This window comes from Dipodomys spectabilis, unplaced genomic scaffold, assembly GCF_019054845.1.
Source record: "Dipodomys spectabilis isolate Male_0828 unplaced genomic scaffold, ASM1905484v1 ptg000725l, whole genome shotgun sequence".
In the NCBI taxonomy this organism is placed as follows: domain Eukaryota; kingdom Metazoa; phylum Chordata; class Mammalia; order Rodentia; family Heteromyidae; genus Dipodomys; species Dipodomys spectabilis.
Window position 1 is genome coordinate 72,592 of NW_024871402.1, and position 23,304 is coordinate 95,895.

Genomic DNA, 23,304 nt, shown 5'->3' on the forward strand with positions numbered 1-23,304 from the left:
ACCCAGGGCAGGGCCCAAGGCCCAGCTCACGACCCCACCCAGGGCAGGGCAAGGCCCAGCTCACGACCCCCACCCAGGGCAGGGCAAGGCCCAGCTCATGACCCCACCCAGGGCAGGGCAAGGCCCAGCTCACGACCCCCACCCAGGGCAGGGCCCAAGGCCCAGCTCAAGACCCCCACCCAGGGCAGGGCCCAAGGCCCAGCTCATGACCCCCACCCAGGGCAGGGCAAGGCCCAGCTCACGACGCCACCCAGGGCAGGGCAAGGCCCAGCTCACGACCCCACCCAGGGCAGGGCAAGGCCCAGCTCACGACCCCACCCAGGGCAGGGCTAGGCCAAGCTCATGACCCCACCCAGGGCAGGGCAAGGCCCAGCTCACGACCCCACCCAGGGCAGGGCAAGGCCCAGCTCACGACCCCCACCCAGGGCAGGGCCCAAGGCCCAGCTCAAGACCCCCACCCAGGGCAGGGCCCAAGGCCCAGCTCATGACCCCCACCCAGGGCAGGGCAAGGCCCAGCTCACCACGCCACCCAGGGCAGGGCAAGGCCCAGCTCACGACCCCACCCAGGGCAGGGCAAGGCCAAGCTCATGACCCCACCCAGGGCAGGGCAAGGCCCAGCTCACGACCCCACCCAGGGCAGGGCAAGGCCCAGCTCACGACCCCACCCAGGGCAGGGCAAGGCCCAGCTCATGACCCCACCCAGGGCAGGGCAAGGCCCAGCTCAAGACCCCACCCAGGGCAGGGCAAGGCCCAGCTCACGACCCCACCCAGGGCAGGGCAAGGCCCAGCTCACGACCCCACCCAGGGCAGGGCAAGGCCCAGCTCACCACCCCACCCAGGGCAGGGCAAGGCCCAGCTCACGACCCCCACCCAGGGCAGGGCAAGGCCCAGCTCACGACCCCCACCCAGGGCAGGGCAAGGCCCAGCTCACGACCCCCACCCAGGGCAGGGCAAGGCCCAGCTCACGACCCCCACCCAGGGCAGGGCAAGGCCCAGCTCATGACCCCCACCCAGGGCAGGGCAAGGCCCAGCTCATGACCCCACCCAGGGCAGGGCAAGGCCCAGCTCACGACCCCACCCAGGGCAGGGCAAGGCCCTGCTCATGACCCCCACCCAGGGCAGGGCAAGGCCCAGCTCAAGACCCCCACCCAGGGCAGGGCAAGGCCCAGCTCACGACCCCACCCAGGGCAGGGCAAGGCCCAGCTCATGACCCCCACCCAGGGCAGGGCCCAAGGCCCAGCTCATGACCCCACCCAGGGCAGGGCCCACGGCCCAGCTCATGACCCCCACCCAGGGCAGGGCCCAAGGCCCAGCTCATGACCCCACCCAGGGCAGGGCCCAAGGCCCAGCTCATGACCCCCACCCAGGGCAGGGCAAGGCCCAGCTCACGACCCCACCCAGGGCAGGGCAAGGCCCAGCTCACGACCCCACCCAGGGCAGGGCCAAGGCCCAGCTCACGACCCCCACCCAGGGCAGGGCCCAACGGTGCGGTACCCCCCACCTGCCCTGTACCCCACACCTGCCCACACCTGCCTAGGATGCCCAGGCTCAGGCACCTGTGAGTCCCCACCCAGCTGCCCCAGAGGGCCAGGGCTAGAGGCCTGCCTGGTTGTCTAGACAGAAGGGCTAGAGGCCTGCCTGGTTGTCTAGACAGAAGGGCTAGAGGCCTGCCTGGTTGTCTAGACAGAGGGCCAGGGCTAGAGGCCTGCCTGGTTGTCTAGACAGAGGGCCGGGTTTTCTCTAGGCCTGGCTTCTTCCTAGCACCCCGGAGCTGTGGTTCCCCCATGGCTGCAGTTTCCACTCAAAGCCTTCCCTGCTCAGATTGAAAGGGTTTCAATGATTCAGGCAGAAAGAGTGGACCCGGAGCCCCCTTCCTGCCCCTCCGACGGCCACCCAATGACCAGCAGTCCCGGGCTGTTCTTGGAGACGGATGTGCAGGGCCGGACGCCTCCTGTGGTGGGCGATGTCGGGTGACCTGCCCTGTCAGTGTCCCTGAGCCCCAGGCGCGGCCCGCTGCCCTCCGCCAGCTCCACTGTGCGCTTTCCAGTCAGTGTTGGATCCTGCAAGCGTGTGCTGGGGGTCAGGGGTCCTCTGTGGCCAGCTCCTTGGATCCTGTGACCTGAGCCTCCTTGTCCCTCCAGGCCTTGCGAAGCCCATCGGGCTGGTGGAGGGCCCGGGCGGCCTGGGCCAGGGGGGTCTGGCGGCCACCCTGCGGGATGACAGCCAGGAGACCGAAAGCAAGTTCGAGGAGTTCGGGTACAACGCGCAGCTCAGCGACCGCATCTCCCTCGACAGGTCCATCCCCGACTACAGGCCCAAGAGGTGAGCGGGGCCGGGGCCTCTGGGGCCGCAGCCCGGGGCTGGGATGCGGCGGGGGGGGGGGGGGGGGGGGTTCAGTGAGTCTGTGAGTCTGAAAGGCACTGCTCTTCCGTCAGGATCTGTCAAGGCCTTGTTCTCCCCCCTCCCATTGTGGCAGGAGGTTCAGACAAGCCACTGCGCCCGCTGCCCTGGCCCCGCTGCCCTGGCCCCGCTGCCCTGGCCCCGCTGCCCTGGCCCCACTGGCCTAGCCCTGCTCACACCATGAAAGACCGAGTCCCAGGCCCCGGCCACTGTGCTCTGCTCTGAAACCTTTTGAGAGGCCTGACAGCTGGACTTGAACAAGGGCCCCATTAAGGGACCAGTCAGGGCAGACACCCACAGCCTCTGGGCCTGGAGTCCCCCTGCCGTGGCTCCTCTCCTGTCTGGAGCCCAGCAGGGCAGGAGTCCGGAGAGGGCAGGCCTGGGCAGCAGCCGCACGGACGCTTGTGCTGGGCTGGGTAGTCGGGGCCAGGGCCGCGGCAGTGTGGCACCTCCTTGTCCAGAAGGAAGGCTGAGGGGAGGGGAGGCGGGCCGCTGCCCCGTCTCTGGGGTGAGGACTCCTGGGGCGGGCAGGGAGGCCGAGGGAGCTGCCGCCTGCCACCCTCCCTGTCCCCGAGCCTCGCCCCTTGGAGGTGAGCTGTGGCGGGTCAGCCCTCCTCTGCCTGGCCTGTACGTGGATGAGGGTGGAAGACAGGCTGAATCTCGGGGTCCCCTGTGGCAGTGGGCAGGTGAGGCCCCACTGTGCGTGCCCCCAGCCTGTGTCTCCCAGCGGTGCCGTCCTGGGCTCCTCCAGCCCTATTCTGGTGGCTGCACTATGTTTAAGTCCCCAAATGTCTTTGTATATTTGGTGCTTGGTTCTTTTATTGTAGGCATTTTTCAAACTCTGAAGAAATCTGCATTATTTGTATCCTGAGCCGGCCAGGGAGCTGGACACTGCCTTCAAATTCTGGGTCAGAAGAAGGTTCAGGGTGTGTGCTGTGAGCCCTGAGCCCTGTCTGTCGGGCAGCGGTCCCTGCACTTGGAAGGGAGGGCTGGGGGAGCCCTTCCTGGGAACACTACGGAGGGGAAGGCCTCCCAGAGCAAGTGTGGCCAGAGGTCGTGGTTTGGTTTTCGGGCTGCTTTCCTCTCCCGAGGGGCAGCTCCTGTCCGTGAGGGAGGCACACGCCCAGAGCCGGCCAGAGGAGACTGAGCTACGCTGCGGGAGCTGCTGGGAAATAAAAGGCCAGCCATGGGCAGCCGGCCCCCACAGCCCTGCGGTGTTGCTTGAAGGTGGTGAGTTTATCTCACCGTGTTTGAGGCTGGATGTTAGCTACCAGGGCGAGGCCTGCGGTGCTCCAGCGTCCGCACGTGAGGGGTAACAGACTCCTTTATGACAAGCCCGCGTATGTCCAGCATGACCCCCACTCACCTGTGGCACAGCACCAGCGCTCCAGCTGCGTCTAAGCTGGCGTGGAGGAAGCTGGCGAAGCCGTGGGAGCCTGGGGCTGCAGTCCTCCGAACTGTAACCACGTGGCAGGTTTCATTTTCCAAACACCAAGGCAGAGATCTCGCTTCTGGTCTTACCCCGTCCATCAGCAGTCTGTCTGTTTCTCCTCTTGAAAACAAGTGGGCTTGGTGGCTGTCTGTCCATCAAGGACAGCAGAGAGGAGCGGTATGAACTCCAAGGCTGAGCGGAGCGTACAGTCTGACCGTCTCCAAGCGGCCGGCTGCAAGGAAGCCCCTCTGTGGGGAAGTGGCCGCTCACAGGTGACCTCCAGCCTCCCAGACGCGCAGCCTTGGCCCACATCTGACTTCAACCGCATGGCGGTCTCAGCCTCCCAACCAAGGCTCCCACATGCCCGACCCTCAGGGGCCATGGCAGAAATGAGATGTGCAGCAAGCAGAGCCCCTGGTTGGAGGCTGTTGGGACCGAGACAGCGGTGGCTGAGAGGGTGGGACACCGGCCGTGTGGCAGGAGCTGACACACGGCAGCGGCTGCTGGTCAGGCTTCCCTGTCCCAAGGCCTCGGCCAAACAGACCAGAAATGCAAACCCACGGCAGGCCCACTTCATGCTCTGGGGCTCTGAGCCCCGGCTAACCCCACTGAAGCCACCCACCCAGCCGGAACCTGCCTACATCCAGGGCTGACCAGTGCAGGCGTCGGTGCATGGGTCTGCACATGCGTGTGTGCACGTGCGTGTGCGTGCGTGTGTGCACGCGTGTGTGCCCGTGTGCGTGCGTGTGTGCACGTGTGTGTGCCCGTGCGTGTGTGCCCGCCCGCACCCTCACATGCTCCATCTCACAGGCAGCTCCATCCACGCAAACAGAAGTTCTCAAGCGTCTTCCCATCAGATACATCATTGATTTCCCTTTGTCTGGAGGTGGATAGCTTTTCTAATTAAGCAGAGGCTTTAATCATGCCACAGAGCACACAACGTAGAGCTTGATTATTAAGACCTGCCCATGGGATGAGAAAAGGGAGCCAGCAAATCCAAATTAAACAGTACCGTAAAGCGGATGGCCTTCCCCAAGAAGCCCCCCGATCTGGCGTGGTGATGCGGCCCCTTCGTGCTGCAGTCTCCCTGCGAAAAGTAAGCTGCCAACTCTCATAGAGCGGATTTAGTGGATGGTGAATTGACGGCACCTCACGCCCAATCCGGTGGATGCTAGCTTCCAGTCTGTGTGGCCAGGACAGGCAGAGTTGGGAAATGTGGGCCTCTGGAGGCAGGCATGTCTGTGCCTGACTGCCTGCTTGCCTGGGCAGGTACCCCAGCTTGCTCCTTCCCTCTCTCCCTCCTTCCTTCCTTCCCTCCCTCCTTCCTTCCCTCTCTCCCTCCTTCCTTCCTTCCCTCCCTCCTTCCTTCCTTCCCTCCTTCCTTCCTTCCTTCCTTGCTTCCTTCCTTCCTTCCCTCCCTCCTTCCTTCCTTTCCTTACTCCTTCCCTCCCTCACTCTTCCCTTCTTCCTTCCTTCCTTCCCTCCTTCCTTCCCTCCTTTCTTCTGTCCTTCCTTCCCTCCTTCCTTCCCTCCTTCTCTCCCTTCTTCCTTCCCTCCTTCCTTCTTTCCCTCCTTCCTTCCTTTTCTCCCTCCCTCCTTCCCTCCCTCCCTTCCCTCACTGAGTACCAGTTTTCCCTCCCCTCCCCACCCACACAGTGTAGTTTATTTTCAAATGTCTAGTGAGTACCACTACTGCATTTGTTCGCCTTTTGTCCCTCCTTTTCTGTGCCCCCTTGACCCTCCCAAAGACAGGTAAGTGAGCAAACAAGACAAAAAGAAAAGAAAACGAAAACAACAAAGAATGGCCCTCTTGTTTCCATTCCCTGGAGTTTGGGTAAACAGTATCTTCTATCGCTAGAGACCGTAGGCATTGCACCTTTGTGCTCCTCCCGAGAACCCTCCTTTGGTCTCTGTGTGTGACACCCAGAGTCCTGTGTAATGGATCATGTCCTGGTAATTTTGGACCTTGCTTCGGCTTATGAGAGAAGACGTGCCGTTTGTCCGGGTTTCCCTCTTTGCCAGGGCTGGAGCTGCGGCCAGCCAGCCCGAGGCCTGGCCGTGGGCCTGTCCTGTCCGGTTGCCCTGTGCCTGGTTGGGACCTCCCTTCTGGCTGTTGATCGGGGGGCCTGAAGGGAGCACTCAGGACCACGCTCATTCCTGCGGTGGACAAGCCGAGTCTGCAGCCACGGGCCGGTGCGGTGCCAGTCTTCCCCCTCAGACAGGGGTGGGGAATCTGCCGGATTCAGAGCCTGACAACGAGGCTGGTCCTGGCCCTTCAGTGAAAGTGGACACAGACTCGGTGTTAGCCATGAAATGCCTGCGGACCCAGGGCTGAGCTGCTTCCCTCTTCCCAGGAGCTGGCGACGTGATGGCGTTTCCTGCTCAGCTGCGTGGCTGGCGGCAGGCGGATGGCATGGCAGGGCCGCCTCGCTATGGATTCTGGGCTCACACATTCTCCCAGGGCGGAGCAGGCGGGAAGCGGGAAGATGTCTGCACAGAACGAGCTCCCTGACCCGCCTCCTGAGAACCTCCCCCACCTGGATTCCCAGGAACACCGGCAGGGCTCCTGGGCCCTTGGCTTCCTGTCCGCTGGGGCTGAGCGCGGTCCCTGGCAGGAGACAGGTGCCGCTGTCCGGACTGAGGCTGTGCCCCTAGGAGACACTTGCTCCCAGGACCCCGAGGGCAGCCCGTGAACCCCGATTCGATTGTGGCCAAGCCCCCAGAGGAGCTCCGGAGCCCGGTAGCGCGCTGCCTCTGTGTTTTCCACGGCCTGGGACAGGTCTGAAGGAATGGAGCCCCGCCGCTCAGCTGCCATCCAGAGCCTCTGTAGCATCTGTCTCCTGGTGCTCAGACCCAGCCCCAGCCCCACCCGCTCTGCCCACCATGAGCACCCACCAGTCCGCAGAAGAACTCTGCGCCGGCTGGGGTGGGGACAGGGTATCCACAGAAAAGCCCAGAGCCAGCGCCATCCCCTCTTCAGCCCGGGGAGACCCTGGGCTCTGAGCTGGAACACGAGATCAGAAGGACACATGGCCAGGCACGGGGCATCGGCCCCATCTCAGCCCGAGGAGGAATGGATGTGGATGGAGGGGCTGACACGTGGGCTGCCCCGCACAGTCCCAGGGGAAACGAGGAAGGGCTGCCCTGGACCTGGGCCGACAGTGGGGCAGGGCGGGCCCTGCTGGGAGGTGTCTGACATGGGAAAGGCAGCGGCGGCTGACCTCAGCCCCGCAGCCCCCAGTCTGCAGTCTTGCCTGCGGGGCCCTGGGCAGCTGAGCGGCCCCTCGTGGAACCCGCTCTCTGCTGTGTCCATCACCCCGACCTGGACAAACCTTGGGTGACAAACTGTGGCTGGTGCAGGACTCCCCTGGAGTCTGTGACCTGCTCAGAGACCAGGGGCATTGCTCTGACCTCGTGGGTGGTGCCCTGACCCCAGGGTGCTGCCTTGACCCCAGGGGTGCTGCCCTGACCCCAGGGGTGTGGCCCTGACCCCACGGGTGCTGCCCTGACCCCGCGGGTGTGGCCCTGACCCCAGGGGTGCTGCTCTGACCCCGCGGGTGTGGCCCTGACCCCAGGGGTGCGGCCCTGACCCCGAGGATGCTGCCCTGACCCCAGGGTGCTGCCTTGACCCCAGGGGTGTGGCCCTGACCCCACAGGTGCTGCTCTGACCCCAGGGGTGCTGCCCTGACCCCGAGGATGCTGCCCTGACCCCGCGGGTGCTGCCTTGACCCCGCGGGTGCTGCCCTGACCCCAGGGGTGCAGCTCTGACCCCGCGGGTGCTGCCTTGACCCCGCGGGTGCTGCCCTGACCCCGTGGGTGCTGCCCTGACCCCAGGGGTGCTGCTCTGACCCCAGGGGTGCTGCCCTGACCCCAGGGGTGCTGCTCTGACCCCAGGGGTGCTGCCCTGACCCCGCAGGTGCTGCCCTGACCCCGCGGGTGCTGCCCTGACCCCGCGGGTGCTGCCCTGACCCCAGGGGTGCTGCCCTGACCCCAGGGGTGCTGCCCTGACCCCAGGGGTGCTGCCCTGACCCCGCGGGTGCTGCCCTGACCCCGCGGGTGCTGCCCTGACCCCGCGGGTGCTGCCCTGACCCCAGGGGTGCTGCCCTGACCCCAGGGGTGCTGCCCTGACCCCAGGGGTGCTGCCCTGACCCCGCGGGTGCTGCCCTGACCCCAGGGGTGCTGCCCTGACCCCAGGGGTGCTGCTCTGACCCCGCGGGTGCTGCCCTGACCCCGCGGGTGCTGCCCTGACCCCGCGGGTGCTGCCCTGACCCCGCGGGTGCTGCCCTGACCCCAGGGGTGCTGCCCTGACCCCAGGGGTGCTGCTCTGACCCCGCGGGTGCTGCCCTGACCCCAGGGGTGCTGCTCTGACCCCGTGGGTGCTGCCCTGACCCCAGGGGTGCTGCCCTGACCCCAGGGGTGCTGCTCTGACCCCGCGGGTGCTGCTCTGACCCCGCGGGTGCTGCTCTGACCCCGCGGGTGCTGCCCTGACCCCGCGGGTGCTGCTCTGACCCCGCGGGTGCTGCCCTGACCCCGCGGGTGCTGCCCTGACCCCAGGGGTGCTGCCCTGACCCCAGGGGTGCAGCCCTGACCCCGCGGGTGCTGCCCTGACCCCGCGGGTGCTGCCCTGACCCCAGGGGTGCTGCCCTGACCCCGCGGGTGCTGCCCTGACCCTGCTGCTCTGGCCCCTCAACCTCTGCTGACTTCGCAGGTCCTCTTGCTGCACAGTGAGGGGAGAGGCCCCACATGGGGCCGGCAGGACGTGACCACCGGGCTCCAGCCTCGAGCCCGTCCCGAAGGCTCAGTGTGAGGCCGCAGCTGCTGCAGGACTGTGATCCTGCCCTGCACACGCCCCGGGCCTGGTCCGGCGGGGCCTCCGGCAGCCCCTGCTCCCCAGCGGCCATCACGGCCTCCACTGAGCACGGTGCCTCCCGCAGGTGCAGACAGATGACCTACGCCAAAGACCTGCCCCAGGTGTCGGTGGTCTTCATCTTTGTCAACGAGGCCCTCTCGGTCATCCTGCGCTCCGTGCACAGCGTGGTCAACCACACGCCCTCCCAGCTCCTGAAGGAGGTCATCCTAGTGGATGACAACAGTGATAACGGTGAGTGCCACCACCAGGGGGGGGGAGGGCACAGGCTCGTCCGGGGGTGCTGGGGAGGGGAGGGGGCACTGGGGAGGGCCAGCTCCACGGCACTCTGTAGGCTGGGGAGGGGAGGGGGCACTGGGGAGGGCCAGCTCCACGGCGCTCTGTAGGCTGGGGAGGGGAGGGGGCACTGGGGAGGGCCAGCTCCACGGCGCTCTGTAGGCTGGGGAGGGGAGGGGGCACTGGGGAGGGCCAGCTCCACGGCGCTCTGTAGGCTGGGGAGGGGAGGGGGCACTGGGGAGGGCCTGCTCTGGTCAGGCCAGCTCCATGGCCCTCTGTAGGCTCTGGGTGCAGTGCTGTCTCCCAAACATAGAGCAAAACCTGGGACTTGAAGTGACAGGGACTTGGCTGGAGGCCAGAAGGCATGATCAGGTGAGAACAGGGCCAGTCCCAAACCTCCTGGGGCAGGGGGAGCCCCTGTCCCCCCCACCCGCCGGGGAGAGTCCTCTGGCCCTTGGGCTGTGTGCAGCCCTGGCTCAAGCCACTGCTCCTGTTCGCACGATGTGCCTCAGTCCCCGCTGCGTCCCGGTCCTGGGAGGAACTGTTACTGATTGTGGGGGTGTCAGGGATTCAGGGATTCTTCCTTTTTTTTCAAAGTTGGGCTAAAATGTACACAATTTACTGTGCTAGCTGTTCTTAGTGTGCCAGCACCGTGTTGAGGACATGTATGGCGCTGTCCCATCGCCTCCCACCTAGGAGGCCGCTGGGGCCCTGCCAGCCAAAGCTCTGCTCCAGCCCCCTCCCCAGCCCCCAGCCCCTCCCCAGCCCCTCCCCAGCCCCCATCCTGCTGTCTGCCCCAGCCCCTCCCCAGCCCCCAGCCCCTCCCCAGCCCCTCCCCAGCCCCCATCCTGCTGTCTGCCCCAGCCCCTCCCCAGCCCCCAGCCCCTCCCCAGCCCCTCCCCAGCCCCTCCCCAGCCCCCAGCCCCTCCCCAGCCCCTCCCCAGCCCCTCCCCAGCCCCTCCCCAGCCCCCAGCCCCTCCCCAGCCCCCATCCTGCTGTCTGCCCCAGCCCCTCCCCAGCCCCTCCCCTGTCCCTCCCCTCCCCTGCCCCTCCCCTCCCCCTCCCCAGCCCCCATCTTGCTGTCTGACCCCGAGTTGGACTGCTCCAGGGGCCACTCCGGTGGCCAGACTGCACTGTCCTTGGACTGGCTTGTCCATCCAGGTTGTGGCCTGTGTCTGACTTCCCATCCCATTCTGCTCATCTCCCGGTGGCCGCAGCTGGTCCCGTTTTCTCTTGCTCTGGTGCTGACCTCTCTCTACATGACCAGTTTTCTCTTTCACTGTCCCTGTGGCCCAGCCCCGTGGGGCTTTGAACGATACTCAGGGATTGTGGACGTAGGGCTGAGGCCCGAGCATCGCAGCGTGGGCCCCCGGCGCGTGCTGAGCCCTCCCTCTCCCCACAGCGGAGCTCAAGCTCAGCCTGGACCAGTACGTGCACAAGCGGTACCCGGGCCTGGTGAAGGTGGTGCGCAACAGCCGGCGTGAGGGTCTCATCCGGGCGCGGCTGCAGGGCTGGAAGGCGGCCACGGCGCCCGTGGTGGGCTTCTTCGACGCCCACGTGGAGTTCAACACAGGCTGGTAAGGGCCGGGACCCGCTCCACCCCAGGGGAGGCTGGGAGCCAGCCCCCGCGGTCCTGCAGGGACAGGGTGCACAGGGCAGGGACACACAGGCCGGGCCGGCCAGGGCAGTGCCGAACCATTGCCCACTTCCCTCCCACCCCTCCCTCGAATCTCTCCCCCTCTGTCTCTGCCTCCCTCTCCCTCCCTCCATCCCTCCCTCTTTCCCTTTCCCTCCCCCTTCTCCTCCCCCACCCTTCTCCCTCTCCCTCCCTCCCTCCATCCCTCCCTCTCCCTTTCCTCTCCCTCCCCTCTTCCTCTTCCCCCTCCCTCCCTCTCTCCCCCCCTCCACTCCCCCTCTCCTTCCCCCTTTCCCTCTCTCTCCCTCTCTCTTTCTTCCCTCTCCCTGCCGTGCTGGGCGTACATCCCTGGCTTTACACACATCAGGTGAGCACTGTACCAGGGAGCTGCCCTCCCGGTCCCCTTCTGACCCATTTTCAAGAGACGCTGGACCTCAGGGGTTTGGCATCAATCTCCCGACTGGAGAACCTCGCTGTGTGGACGGTGAAGGCGTGGCCCCTGAGGTCTGTCTGTGCTGGCATGAGGTCCGCCATGTGGGTCCCCAGGGGAGCAGACTCCCGTCTCTCAGCTCCTGCTGGTTGGCTCCGTTTGGCCTTTAGTGGGTGCAGCAGGGACAAGGCTGTCCCAGGGCTGTGGCGTTTCTGAGTTGGGCCATCCCAGCAGGTGGCAAACAGATGCAGCTCCTCCTCCCAGGAGGCCCCTCACTGCCCCCACGCCTCTCCCCTGCCACGCTGGGAGGTGATTTCCTTCCTCACTGACACTCTAGCGGCCTCACCACTACTCCGCGTGGGCCAGGCCTAGATGCCTTTCCGTTGCTCACCATGTGCGTGGTCAGCTCTCCGAGGTGCAGCCAGTGCCAGAGGAAGCCAGGGCTGCCGCACCCACAGCTAGTTTTAAGTGGGTGTAACTTTCATTCCCACAAGGAAAGCCAGCCCCCCAGCTCTCCATCTGAGATAGCACCTCCCCAAGTCGCTCTGATTAGTGATTTGTCTTCCATTCCTGCGGCCCTTTGCTAACTAATGCCCTGCCCTCCCCGCCAGCAGAGAGGGGGGTCAACAAATGCAGGGCCTCCAGCCTCCTGAGCGGAGGAGACTCTGGCGGGGCAGGACCAGCCCCCCCCCCCCCCCCCCGCCCAGAGCACTGGGGCTTCCCGTCCACCGGACAGGTGGAGCCCAGCCGAGGTTCCAGGAACCCACCTGGCCCTGCCACACCTGCCGCCCCTGCCGCCCCAGATCCCAGCCAAGGACGCTGTGATGTTACCCTGCCCCGGTCACCTTTGTACCTGACTCTCTCCACCTGCTCAGGACACAGGCTGGGGGCAGTGCAGCCCCCACCTGCCCACAGACCCCCTCCACGCTGGACAGCTGACCTGCCCAGCACCCCAGACCCCCTCCACACTGGACAGCTGACCTGCCCAGCCCCCCAGACCCCCTCCACACTGGACAGCTCACACTGCCCAGCCCCCCAGGCCCCCTCCACACTGGACAGCTGACCTGCCCAGCCCCCCAGACCCCCTCCACTCTGGACAGCTGACCTGCCCAGCACCCCAGACCCCCTCCACGCTGGACAGCTGACCTGCCCAGCACCCCAGACCCCCTCCACGCTGGACAGCTCACCCTGCCCAGCCCCCCAGACCCCCTCCATGCTGGACAGCTGACCTGCCCAGCCCCCCAGACCCCCTCCACGCTGGACAGCTCTCCCTGCCCAGCGCTCTAGATCACCTCCACGCTGGACAGGTCACTGGGAAGGGTGGTCACCTCACCCCTCACCCTGCCTGCTCCCACAGGGCCTGCCTGTCACCTCCCCCCTCCCTCCTGCTCCCTCCCCCTCCTCCCCTGCCCCCCCTTCCCCCCTGTTCCCCCCACCGACACACACCAGGCTGACCTGAATGCTGCACAGCACACATTGCACCATGAGCTCCCTGAGACTTGGGCTTTTTTCAGTTTGTGGTTCATGGATGAATTCCACCATTAGGACAGAGTGAGAATGACAGGCCTTCAGTGAATGCTGACCCCTGGCACCACCTCCCCTGGTGCCGAGGGAGAACAGGGGATGGTGTCAGGCCGAGGCTGTGCTGGGAGCCTAAGTCCCCAGCTGACCCCAAGTGACCCTCCAGGGCAAGGTGAGCAGGTTGAGCAGCCTGCAGCCTAGACCACCCTGGCCCTTAGTGCCTGATGCAGCTGGACCGGGTGCTGCAGAGGGCCCAGGAGGAGGAAGCCAGGCCCCGGCGAAGCCTCTGGGCGCTGCCCGGTGGGGCTCCTGCCCCCACCCTCAGGAGAGTGCTCTGCGGGCTCCCTCACCGTCCGCGCGTCTCCCACAGGGCTGAGCCTGCCCTCACGCGGATTCGAGAGGACCGGAGGCGCATCATCCTGCCTGCCATCGACAACATCAAGTACAACACGTTCGAGGTGCAGCAGTACGCCAACGCCGCCCATGGCTACAACTGGGGCCTGTGGTGCATGTACATCATCCCACCGCAGGACTGGCTGGACCGAGGGGATGAGTCCGCGCCCATCAGGTGAGGGGTGAGGAGACAGCAGGCCTGGGCAGGCCTGAGGCCAGGGGGCTGGGGGCCAGGCAAGCGGAAGAGAGGGAGCCGGGGACAGACAGTGGTAGAGACACAGAGCAAGGAGCCGGTGGTGGCACACAAATCCCGTGGCCCAGGCAGAGAGAGGAAAGTAGGGCCTGAGGATGGATGGTTTGTTTTTTGGTTGGTCCTGGGGCTTGAACTCAGGGCCTGGGCGCTGTCCCTGAGCTCTTCAGCTCAAGGCGAGCGCTCTACCACTTTGAGCCACAGCGCCACTTCCCGTTTTCTGGTGGTTCGTTGGAGATGGGAGTCTCATGACTTTTCCTGCCCAGGCTGGCTTTGAACTACGATCCTCAGATCTCAGCCTCCTGAGTAGCTAGGATTATAGGAGCCCAGCTGGGTTTTTTAAAATTTACTTTATTGTTATTTTAACGAGTCAGGTAATGAGCGCATTTCCTTTCTACTGTCTCTTCCTTTTCCTCCCTCCCTCCCTCCCTCCCATCTCCACCCATGACATATAGTTCACTTTCATCGCACTGTCCAGTGATGGGAATGCTTTTTGCTGTGGACAGAGACCCACGATTATTTAATCAGATCCCCACAGACTATCCTGCCAAGACTTTATTTTTTGAATTAGTTCCTTTAAAGAGAGGGATTGTACATGTTTGGAATGCACATGTCTTGGAGGCCAGGGCCACTCGCCTTGGTGGACTGCGGGCCTGTGCCCAGCGGCACGGGAGCTCCGCTCAGCCCAGACCCAGCTGCTCCCTGACGATGTCTCTCTGACGCCTGATTCCTGCACAGCTAAATCACCTAAGTTGCTGTGTCAGTCCCACCAACCCCCAAGCTCCTGTAGTTTGAGACCTTTCCCCAGTTCTCTCCACCCCTGTCCAATAAACTCCTGGGGAGCCTGTGCCTCAAATTCCAGAGGCTCCCCTTGTCCCGGGGAGGCTAGGCTCCGGCACTGTCCCAGAAGTGAATTGCACCTCAGGCCCTGACAGGCCTCCAGGGCAGGGGCAGGGCAGGGGCTGGCGGAGGCCACCATGCCCACGGGCATGCCCAAGGGCCTAAGAGCACCTCGCAGCACCTGGGCCGGCACCTCTTGCAGGAGGGTCTTGCAGACTCTGCCCGACAGACTGTGAAAACTGAACATCAGCACAGCCGGGCCGGGCACCCTCAGGCCTGGCGTGGCCCTGCTCTGCTGGCGGAACATGTCCGTGATAATGAAGTCCCAGGGCAGCCTGAGGCCGGGCAGGGCTGTGGGCGCGGTGAAGTGGAATCACTGGGCTCCGGCCACACCCCTCTGATTTCCACCACCGAGGATGTTGACCGTGAGACTGACAGCCTGCCAAGGCAGCCCGGCCCCTGGGGCTTCTGTTGGGAGCTGGGCTGGGTGTCGACGCCGCCCGGCAGGGCCTGGGCTCCAGCTCCATCGCAGTGCCCAGTGCCGTGCCACAGATGGGTCCCGGAGCCAGCCGGTCAGGGAGCAGGGGTTGAAATGGCCTCAAGGATCTCAACTAGTGGCAAAACAAATGCCTTGTGTGTGACAGTTTATCAGTCAGTGAAATTCAGGAAGCCCAGGGGAGGCCTGGGAGCCATTAACACCTGGTCCTGAAAGCTAGCTAACCACGCTGCCGCCGCCGCCGCCGCCCCGCCGGGAGCCAGCCAGGAGGCTGGAGGGAGCAGCCCCACCGCTCTTCAACCAAGGAGACCTTGTCCTGTGCAGCTTCCACAAGCGCCCCCTGGAGGACCTTTATCAGACTGCTTGCGGTTTGGAGCCCGGCCTTGGGCAGACACTGCCTCCCGGCCAGGGACTTGACAGCACCTCCCGCAGACCGGGGGCCCCAAGGCCCTGGTCCCGGCCTGTCACCCCCGGCCCCCACCACCCCGGTCCTGCCTGTCACCCCTGGGTCCCTGCCTGTCACCCCAGGTCCCCAGCGCCCCGGTCCCAAGCACCCCGATCCCCGCCTTTCACCCCCAGCCCCCAGTCACTGCAGTGGTTTCCAAATTTAAGTAAACTATGACATTGGCATCTACGCTCCCCCATGGTCAGAGCCACCAAGTGCAGGACTGAGGAAGAGGAGGGGCCGGAGGGAAGCCGAGATGGTGGCGGGGGTCTGACTGGGCTGGGCCAGGCAGATTCAGAGCCGGACATCAGGAAGGTGATGACCTGTGGTGCGTAGTGCCTGAAGGAGCCCAGTCAGTGTGGGCCTGGTCCGTGTGGGCCCGTGTGGACCCCGTGTAGACCAGTGTGGATCAGTGTGGGCCCTGTGTGGGCCAGTGTGGGCCCCGTGTGGACCAGTGTGGGCCCATGTGGACCTGTGTGGGCCCCATGTGGACCTGTGTGGGCCCCGTGTGGACCTGTGTGGGCCCCGTGTGGACCTGTGTGGGCCCCGTGTGGACCCCGTGTGGGCCCCGTGTGGACCCCGTGTGGCCCCAGGTGGACCCAATGTGGGTCCCGGGTGGACCCGTGTGGACCCGTGTGGGCCCCGTGTGGGCCTGTGTGGGCCCTGTGTGGACCCCGTGTGGCCCCAGGTAGACCCAATGTGGGTCCCGGGTGGACCCGTGTGGAGCAGTGTGGGCCCTGTGTGGGCCAGTGTGGGCCCCGTGTGGGCCAGTGTGGGCCCCGTGTGGACCTGTGTGGCCCCGTGTGGACCTGTGTGGGCCTGTGTGGGCCCCGTGTGGACCTGTGTGGCCCCATGTGGACCTGTGTGGGCCCGTGTGGACCTGTGTGGGCCTGTGTGGGCCAGTGTGGGCCCCGTGTGGGCCTGTGTGGGCCTGTGTGGACCTGTGTGGGCCCCGTGTGGACCTGTGTGGGCCTGTGTGGGCCTGTGTGGGCCCCGTGTGGACCTCTGTGGGCCCCGTGTGGACCTGTGTGGGCCCCGTGTGGGCCTGTGTGGACCTGTGTGGGCCTGTGTGGGCCTGTGTGGGCCTGTGTGGGCCCTGTGTGGGCCTGTGTGGACCTGTGTGGACCTGTGTGGGCCTGTGTGGACCTGTGTGGGCCCCGTGTGGGCCTGTGTGGGCCAGTGTGGGCCTGTGTGGGCCCCGTGTGGCCCCGTGTGGACCCCGTGTGGGCCCCGTGTGGACCTGTGTGGGCCTGTGTGGGCCTGTGTGGACCTGTGTGGCCCTGTGTGGGCCCCGTGTGGGCCTGTGTGGGCCAGTGTGGGCCCCGTGTGGGCCCCGTGTGGCCCCGTGTGGACCCCGTGTGGGCCCCGTGTGGACCTGTGTGGGCCTGTGTGGGCCTGTGTGGACCTGTGTGGCCCTGTGTGGGCCCCGTGTGGCCCTGTGTGGGCCCCGTGTGGGCCTGTGTGGGCCAGTGTGGGCCTGTGTGGGCCCCGTGTGGGCCCCGTGTGGACCTGTGTGGGCCTGTGTGGGCCCTGTGTGGACCTGTGTGGGCCCTGTGTGGACCTGTGTGGGCCTGTGTGGGCCTGTGTGGGCCCTGTGTGGGCCTGTGTGGGCCCCGTGTGGACCCGTGTGGGCCTGTGTGGCCCCATGTGGGCCCCGTGTGGGCCCCATGTGGGCCTGTGTGGGCCTGTGTGGGCCCTGTGTGGACCTGTGTGGGCCTGTGTGGGCCCCGTGTGGGCCCCGTGTGGGCCTGTGTGGGCCTGTGTGGGCCTGTGTGGGCCCTGTGTGGGCCTGTGTGGCCCCGTGTGGACCCGTGTGGGCCCGTGTGGCCCCGTGTGGGCCCCGTGTGGGCCCCGTGTGGACCCCGTGTGGGCCTGTGTGGGCCTGTGTGGGCCCTGTGTGGACCCCGTGTGGGCCCCGTGTGGGCCCCGTGTGGGCCCCGTGTGGGCCCTGTGTGGGCCTGTGTGGCCCCGTGTGGACCTGTGTGGGCCTGTGTGGCCCCGTGTGGGCCTGTGTGGGCCTGTGTGGGCCTGTGTGGGCCCGTGTGGCCCCGTGTGGCCCCGTGTGGCCCCGTGTGGGCCCGTGTGGGCCTGTGTGGCCCCGTGTGGACCCGTGTGGACCTGTGTGGGCCTGTGTGGCCCCATGTGGACCTGTGTGGGCCTGTGTGGACCCGTGTGGGCCTGTGTGGGCCTGTGTGGGCCTGTGTGGGCCCAGGTGGACCCAATGTGGGTCCCGGGTGGACCCGTGTGGACCTGTGTGGACCCGTGTGTGCCCCAGGTAGACCCTGTGTGGACCTGTGTAGATCTGTGTGGACCTGTGTTGGCCCCATGTGGGCCTTATGTAGACCCATGTGGACCCCGTGTATACCCATGCGGGCCCCGTGTGGACCCCGTGTGGACCTGTGTGGGCCCCGTGTGGACCTGTGTGGACTCGTCTGTGTGGACCTGTCTGTATGGACCTGTGTAGACCCATCCGTGTGGACCTGTGTGGGCCTGTGTGGACCCATCCGTGTGGACCTGTGTGGGCTCATGTGGACCTGTCTGTGTGGACCTGTCTGTGTGGACCCCTGTGGGCCCCCTGCGGGCCCCGGGTGGACAGTGTTCCAGAACCAGCACTGCCAGCACAGCAGGTCCTTCCACATAAGGACGGAGGAGGCTCACCACCTGACCTCACCGACCTCAGCCCTCCGGAAATGAAGGTGGGCTAGCTGTGCTTCCCCATCCTAGGCTGGCCCTGCCTCCTCCCCGGACCACCAGCGCCCCCTGGAGGCCTCGGCATGCCAGTCTCCCCGAGGCCAGTTCCTCCTGGGAGGCGGATGGCCGGGCCTTTCTCAGCCCTGTGTGGAAAGCCCACCATTTACCTCCCCAGCTCACCGAGGCTGTGTGGGTTGCTCCCTCTTTCAACATTTCGAGGGGATTTGTTGGAACCTAAATACTCAGAAGACAGGAGGTAAAGGCAGAGGGTGCCAGGAGAGGCAGGGCCTGGCCGCACCGGGGAAGGGAAAGCTCAGGTCCCCCGTGTCCCCGCAGGCTGTAAGACAGCCAGAGTGGAGACAGCACCGCAAGAACCTCCAGTGTACCCCCAACTCGAGAGCACCCCAGACCTGAGGCCCTTCCAGCAAGGTGCCCCTTAGCTTTCCTGTTTTCTGTTATCACAGCAAGGTTTTCTCCCACAAATAAATTCAGAGCAAGCTGACTCTGCTGCGATCGCCTTAGGGTTCGAGTTTACTTTGGAACTGAGTAATAATAATAATAGATCATTACCAGCGTTAACAGGCTCAATGGGAAACGGTGTCTGTCCACCAGACATCACGGTCATGGTGGTGGTGGCTGAGGAAGGAAAAGCCACCCTGATGTAACGTGGCCTGTCTGGGGCCGGTGGTTAAAATCAGTGTTGAACTTCGCTATGGTTGGCTTTGCGGCCAAAATCGAGTGCAGAGTGAGCTGGGCCTTTGCTGGGCTGTCCTCTGGCGTCTGTGGGCTGTCGGCCCTGCAGGCCCTGCAGGTGGGCTCAGCCCCGCAGGGGCAGGTGTGGCCCCACAGGTCCCGCAGGTGTCGCCCTCCCCCCCCCCCCCCCCCCCGCCCCTCAGGTGACGCCCGCTGCCCTCTGTCTCCGCAGGACACCCGCCATGATCGGCTGCTCATTTGTGGTGGACCGCGAATACTTTGGGGACATCGGCCTGCTGGACCCGGGCATGGAGGTGTACGGCGCGGAGAACATCGAGCTGGGGATGAGGGTGAGCAGGCCAGCGAGGGCCAGCGAGGGCCAACGAGGCCCCGGCCCGTGGGGCAGCCGGTCACCCGACACCAGCAAGGGCGGGGGGGGGGGGCACGAAGCCTGGTGCTCTGACCTTTCAGGCCCTCTCTCCTGCTGCTGCCTGGTGGGGGGGGGGAGGCACTGGGGACCAATTAGCTGTGTGGAGGGGGAGGGGTGGGAGCTGGTTAGCGGTGTGGAGGGGGAGGGGTGGGAGCTGGTTAGCTGTGTGGAGGGGGAGGGGTGGGAGCTGGTTAGCTGTGTGGAGGGGGAGGGGTGGGAGCTGGTTAGCTGTGTGGAGGGGGAGGGGTGGGAGCTGGTTAGCTGTGTGGAGGGGGAGGGAGGGGTGGGAGCTGGTTAGCTGTGTGGAGGGGGAGGGGTGGGAGCTGGTTAGCTGTGTGGAGGGGGAGGGGTGGGAGCTGGTTAGCTGTGTGGAGGGGGAGGGAGGGGTGGGAGCTGGTTAGCTGTGTGGAGGGGGAGGGGTGGGAGCTGGTTAGCTGTGTGGAGGGGGAGGGGTGGGAGCTGGTTAGCTGTGTGGAGGGGGAGGGGTGGGAGCTGGTTAGCTGTGTGGAGGGGGAGGGGTGGGAGCTGGTTAGCTGTGTGGAGGGGGAGGGGTGGGAGCTGGTTAGCTGTGTGGAGGGGGAGGGAGGGGTGGGAGCTGGTTAGCTGTGTGGAGGGGGAGGGAGAGGGCTGGGGACCTGTCAGCTGGTGAGCCTGAGGACCTGAATAAGCCACGGAGTGGGGACCCGGTTGGAAGGCGAAGGGAGGGGTGGACAGGAGCAGAAGCTCTTTGACCACTTGGGATGCCCTGCAGCCCCAAGCAGGCGCCCTGCATGAAGCCCGCAGGAGGAGCTGGTCCTGAGGAGCGGCCGCTGGGCGGACACCGGGCCAGGGTGTGCTGACCCACAGCTGCCGAGGCCTGGACTTGGTCGGCTGCTGCAGCTGGCATTCCACCTGGGAAGTGGCAGCCTCTGACCACACACGGGCCTCATTCCCGTGTCTAGCAGTCAGCCCCGCCCAGCACGCCTCCCCCGGCCACCTGGCTGGCCCAGGACCTAGGTTGCCGTCCCCCGGAGCTCGGCTCTGTCCCCTCACCTCGAGCCCGCTGCCGTCCTGGTGTGCAGTCGGAGGTGGAGGCCAGTGACCCGAGCAGCGCAGCTCTGCCCTCCCAGGAGCGCATGGAGCTTCCCGCCACTCCAGCCCGTCTGTGCTCTGTGTCGCCTGCCTCTGCTCCCGCTTCGGATCCGTGGTTAACACGGCGGCCCACACGGCCTTTCAGATCTATTTGGCCCAATTAGAGAAAATCCGTGGTCTTGGGGCCAATTTACATTCCTGTGCTTGTAGAAATGCCAGCTGCGCGTCTCCTAATGAGGAAAGTCCTCATGCCGATTAGGGGAAGTGAATTCATCGTGTCCATTCAGTTTAATAAAGGTCAGGACAAAAAGCAAGCACCAGAGTCTGGTCAGGAAATCCGTCGGCAGAGTGCCGCAAAGCTCCAGGCAGAGACGGGGGCTCCTGGGAGACGGGCTCACGTCTACCCTGTGGAGGGCTGGCACTGCCCAGGACATGACCCAAGGGGGTGGACAGACAAGGGAGCTGTGGACCCGTCCTGTGCTGTAGACCTGCTTCACGGGGCCTGTCCCAGTCAGCTGGGGTGGTGACTAGTACCAGGAGCCTCCCCCCCACCCCCCCAAGCGGTGCTCAGAGCAGGCAGTGACCACTGGCCCTTTGCACACTCTTGCTTCTTCCTGAGTCCAGGACAGTTCTCATGTGACGGGCTTCACCCGCTGTGATGCGTGTTTCTGGAGACGTGGGGTTGGGGTCTTCCTGCACCACATTGTGTAATTCCCCCTTCCCTTGGAAAAGTGGCTCCACCACGCACCAAGTGCACATCTGTGCCCACTTGGGGCCTTCAGCTTTCAGCCATTACCATGTTGCTTTATGGCCGACCAGTCCTTCCCGTGTCAGTGGCCCCTCCGTGTCAGTGGGGCCTCCAGTGCCTTCGGATGGGTGTGCTTGCCTCTCCTTCCGGCCTTTAGCACTCCTCACAACTGAGGCCAGCACCGCCCAGAGCCACGGCTGTGCTGCAGCATGCGCCTGCTGCCCTGGCTTGCTGACAAGCAAGCATCTGCCTTTCTCTCTCCAGAGGGAGGAACTAGAATGTGACCAGCCTGAAGCTCTGGGGGCGGGGCAGGGGAGGACAGGGATCCTGTAGAGGGTGATGCCCTGACCCCTGGAGGTAGAGCCCTTTGCAAAGCCAAAACCCCCTGGGCAAGTTGTTCCTGCAAGGCTGGTGTCTGGTGGCAGAAGGAAGAATCACCGTGGCCACAGGAAGGAGCCATCGGCCCCCGGCACCAGGCCTGGCTGGAGATGGAGCCTTGGCTTGCCGGGAGGCTGGCCTTGATGGTCACCGGTCAGCTCACACCAGGGGAGATCACCTGTGGGCAGGAGCCTGGCTTCTGGTAGCTCAAGAAGCCAACAGACAGGAGGCCACTGGGTGTACCCGGGGCCAGCCTCAGTCACCTTGGAGGAAACTGGACTCAAAGAAGACCCACCCAGCCACCCTCTTGGAGGATGGAGGAGGGACGTCTGTGTGGATGGACATCTGCGTGGACGGACATCTATGTGGACAGACATCTGCGTGGACAGCTGCGTGGATGGATGGCTTCTTGCAGCCTCCATCAGCCAAGATGGTGACCAGGAACGGCATCCTTTCCAGTCCCATTGCATCGAAGGAACCCAATGAGCATGCGGTACGCTTGCTCTGACCCAGAAGCCAAGGTGCCCAGCCACAGGGCAGCAGCGGCCAGGTTTGCCGCTTGTCCTCGGAGCCACACTTGCCACCAGGAGAATGGGAATGAGCCAGAGCCTTAGTCCTTCCTGGAAAAATGGCCAGGTGCCCACCTAACTCACCATAAGTGGCACCGGCTCTGCTGCCACTTGTCTGGAGGAGGATCAGGTCATCTGGGGGAGGATCAGGTCGTCTGGGGGAGGATCAGGTCGTCTGGGGGAGGATCAGGTCGTCTGGGGAGGATCAGGTCGTCTGGGGAGGATCAGGTCATCTGAGGGAGGATCAGGTCATCTGGGGAGGATCAGGGTGTCTGGGGGAGGATCAGGTCATCTGGGGAGGATCAGGTCATCTGGGGGAGGATCAGGTCGTCTGGGGGAGGATCAGGGTGTCTGGGGGAGGATGAGGTCGTCTGGGGGAGGATGAGGTCGTCTGGGGGAGGATGAGGTCGTCTGAGGGAGGATCAGGTCGTCTGGGGGAGGATCAGGTCGTCTGAGGGAGGATCAGGTCGTCTGGGGGAGGATCAGGTCGTCTGGGGGAGGATGAGGTCGTCTGAGGGAGGATCAGGTCGTCTGGGGGAGGATCAGGTCGTCTGAGGGAGGATCAGGTCGTCTGGGGGAGGATCAGGTCGTCTGGGGGAGGATCAGGTCGTCTGGGGGAGGATCAGGTCGTCTGGGGGAGGATCAGGTCGTCTGGGGGAGGATCAGGTTGTCTGGGGGAGGATCAGGTTGTCTGGGGATCAGGTCGTCTGGGGGAGGATCAGGTCGTCTGGGGGAGGATCAGGGGGAGGATCAGGTCGTCTGGGGAAGGATCAGGTCGTCTGGGGGAGGATCAGGTTGTCTGGGGATCAGGTCGTCTGGGGGAGGATGAGGTCGTCTGGGGGAGGATCAGGTCGTCTGGGGGAGGATGAGGTCGTCTGGGGGAGGATCAGGTCGTCTGAGGGAGGATCAGGTCGTCTGGGGGAGGATGAGGTCGTCTGGGGGAGGATCAGGTCGTCTGGTGGAGGATCAGGTTGTCTGTGGGAGGCTGAGGTTGTCTGGGGGAGGCTGAGGTTGTCTGGGGGAGGATCAGGGTGTCTGGGGGAGGATCAGGTGGTCTGGGGGAGGATCAGGTCATCTAGGGGAGGATCAGGTCGTCTGGGGGAGGATCAGGGTGTCTGGGGGAGGATCAGGTCGTCTGGGGGAGGATCAGGTCGTCTGGGGGAGGATCAGGTCGTCTGGGGGAGGATCAGGTCTTCTGGGGGAGGATGAGGTTGTCTGGGGGAGGATGAGGTTGTCTGGGGGAGGATGAGGTTGTCTGGGGGAGGATGAGGTTGTCTGGGGGAGGCTCAGGTTGTCTGGGGGAGGATCAGGTTGTCTGGGGGAGGATCAGGTCGTCTGCGGGAGGATCAGGTTTTCTGGGGGAGGATGAGGTTGTCTGGGGGAGGATGAGGTTGTCTGGGGGAGGATGAGGTTGTCTGGGGGAGGCTCAGGTTGTCTGGGGGAGGATCAGGTCGTCTGGGGGAGGATGAGGTTGTCTGGGGGAGGATCAGGTTGTCTGGGGGAGGCTCAGGTTGTCTGGGGGAGGATGAGGTTGTCTGGGGGAGGCTGAGGTTGTCTGGGGGAGGATCAGGTTGTCTGGGGGAGGCTCAGGTTGTCTGGGGGAGGATCAGGTTGTCTGGGGGAGGATCAGGTTGTCTGGGGGAGGCTCAGGTTGTCTGGGGGAGGATCAGGTTTTCTGGGGGAGGCTGAGGTGGTCTGGAAGAGGATGAGGCTGCTCTCCTTCGAGATCCAGGGCTGG

General features: G+C 65.1%; 1 protein-coding gene across 2 annotated transcripts in view; it reads left to right on the forward strand.

The window, feature by feature from the left end:
* Galnt9 (polypeptide N-acetylgalactosaminyltransferase 9) overlaps positions 1 to 23,304 on the forward strand; it is a 51,505-nt gene that overhangs the window by 19,095 nt on the left and 9,106 nt on the right. For both annotated transcript variants that reach the window (XM_042672557.1, XM_042672558.1), the window contains exons 2-6: positions 2,142 to 2,322; positions 8,767 to 8,933; positions 10,378 to 10,552; positions 12,933 to 13,130; positions 18,603 to 18,720. In XM_042672557.1, coding sequence (XP_042528491.1) covers positions 2,142 to 2,322; positions 8,767 to 8,933; positions 10,378 to 10,552; positions 12,933 to 13,130; positions 18,603 to 18,720 — 839 coding nt within the window. The remainder of the gene's footprint in view (positions 1 to 2,141; positions 2,323 to 8,766; positions 8,934 to 10,377; positions 10,553 to 12,932; positions 13,131 to 18,602; positions 18,721 to 23,304) is intronic.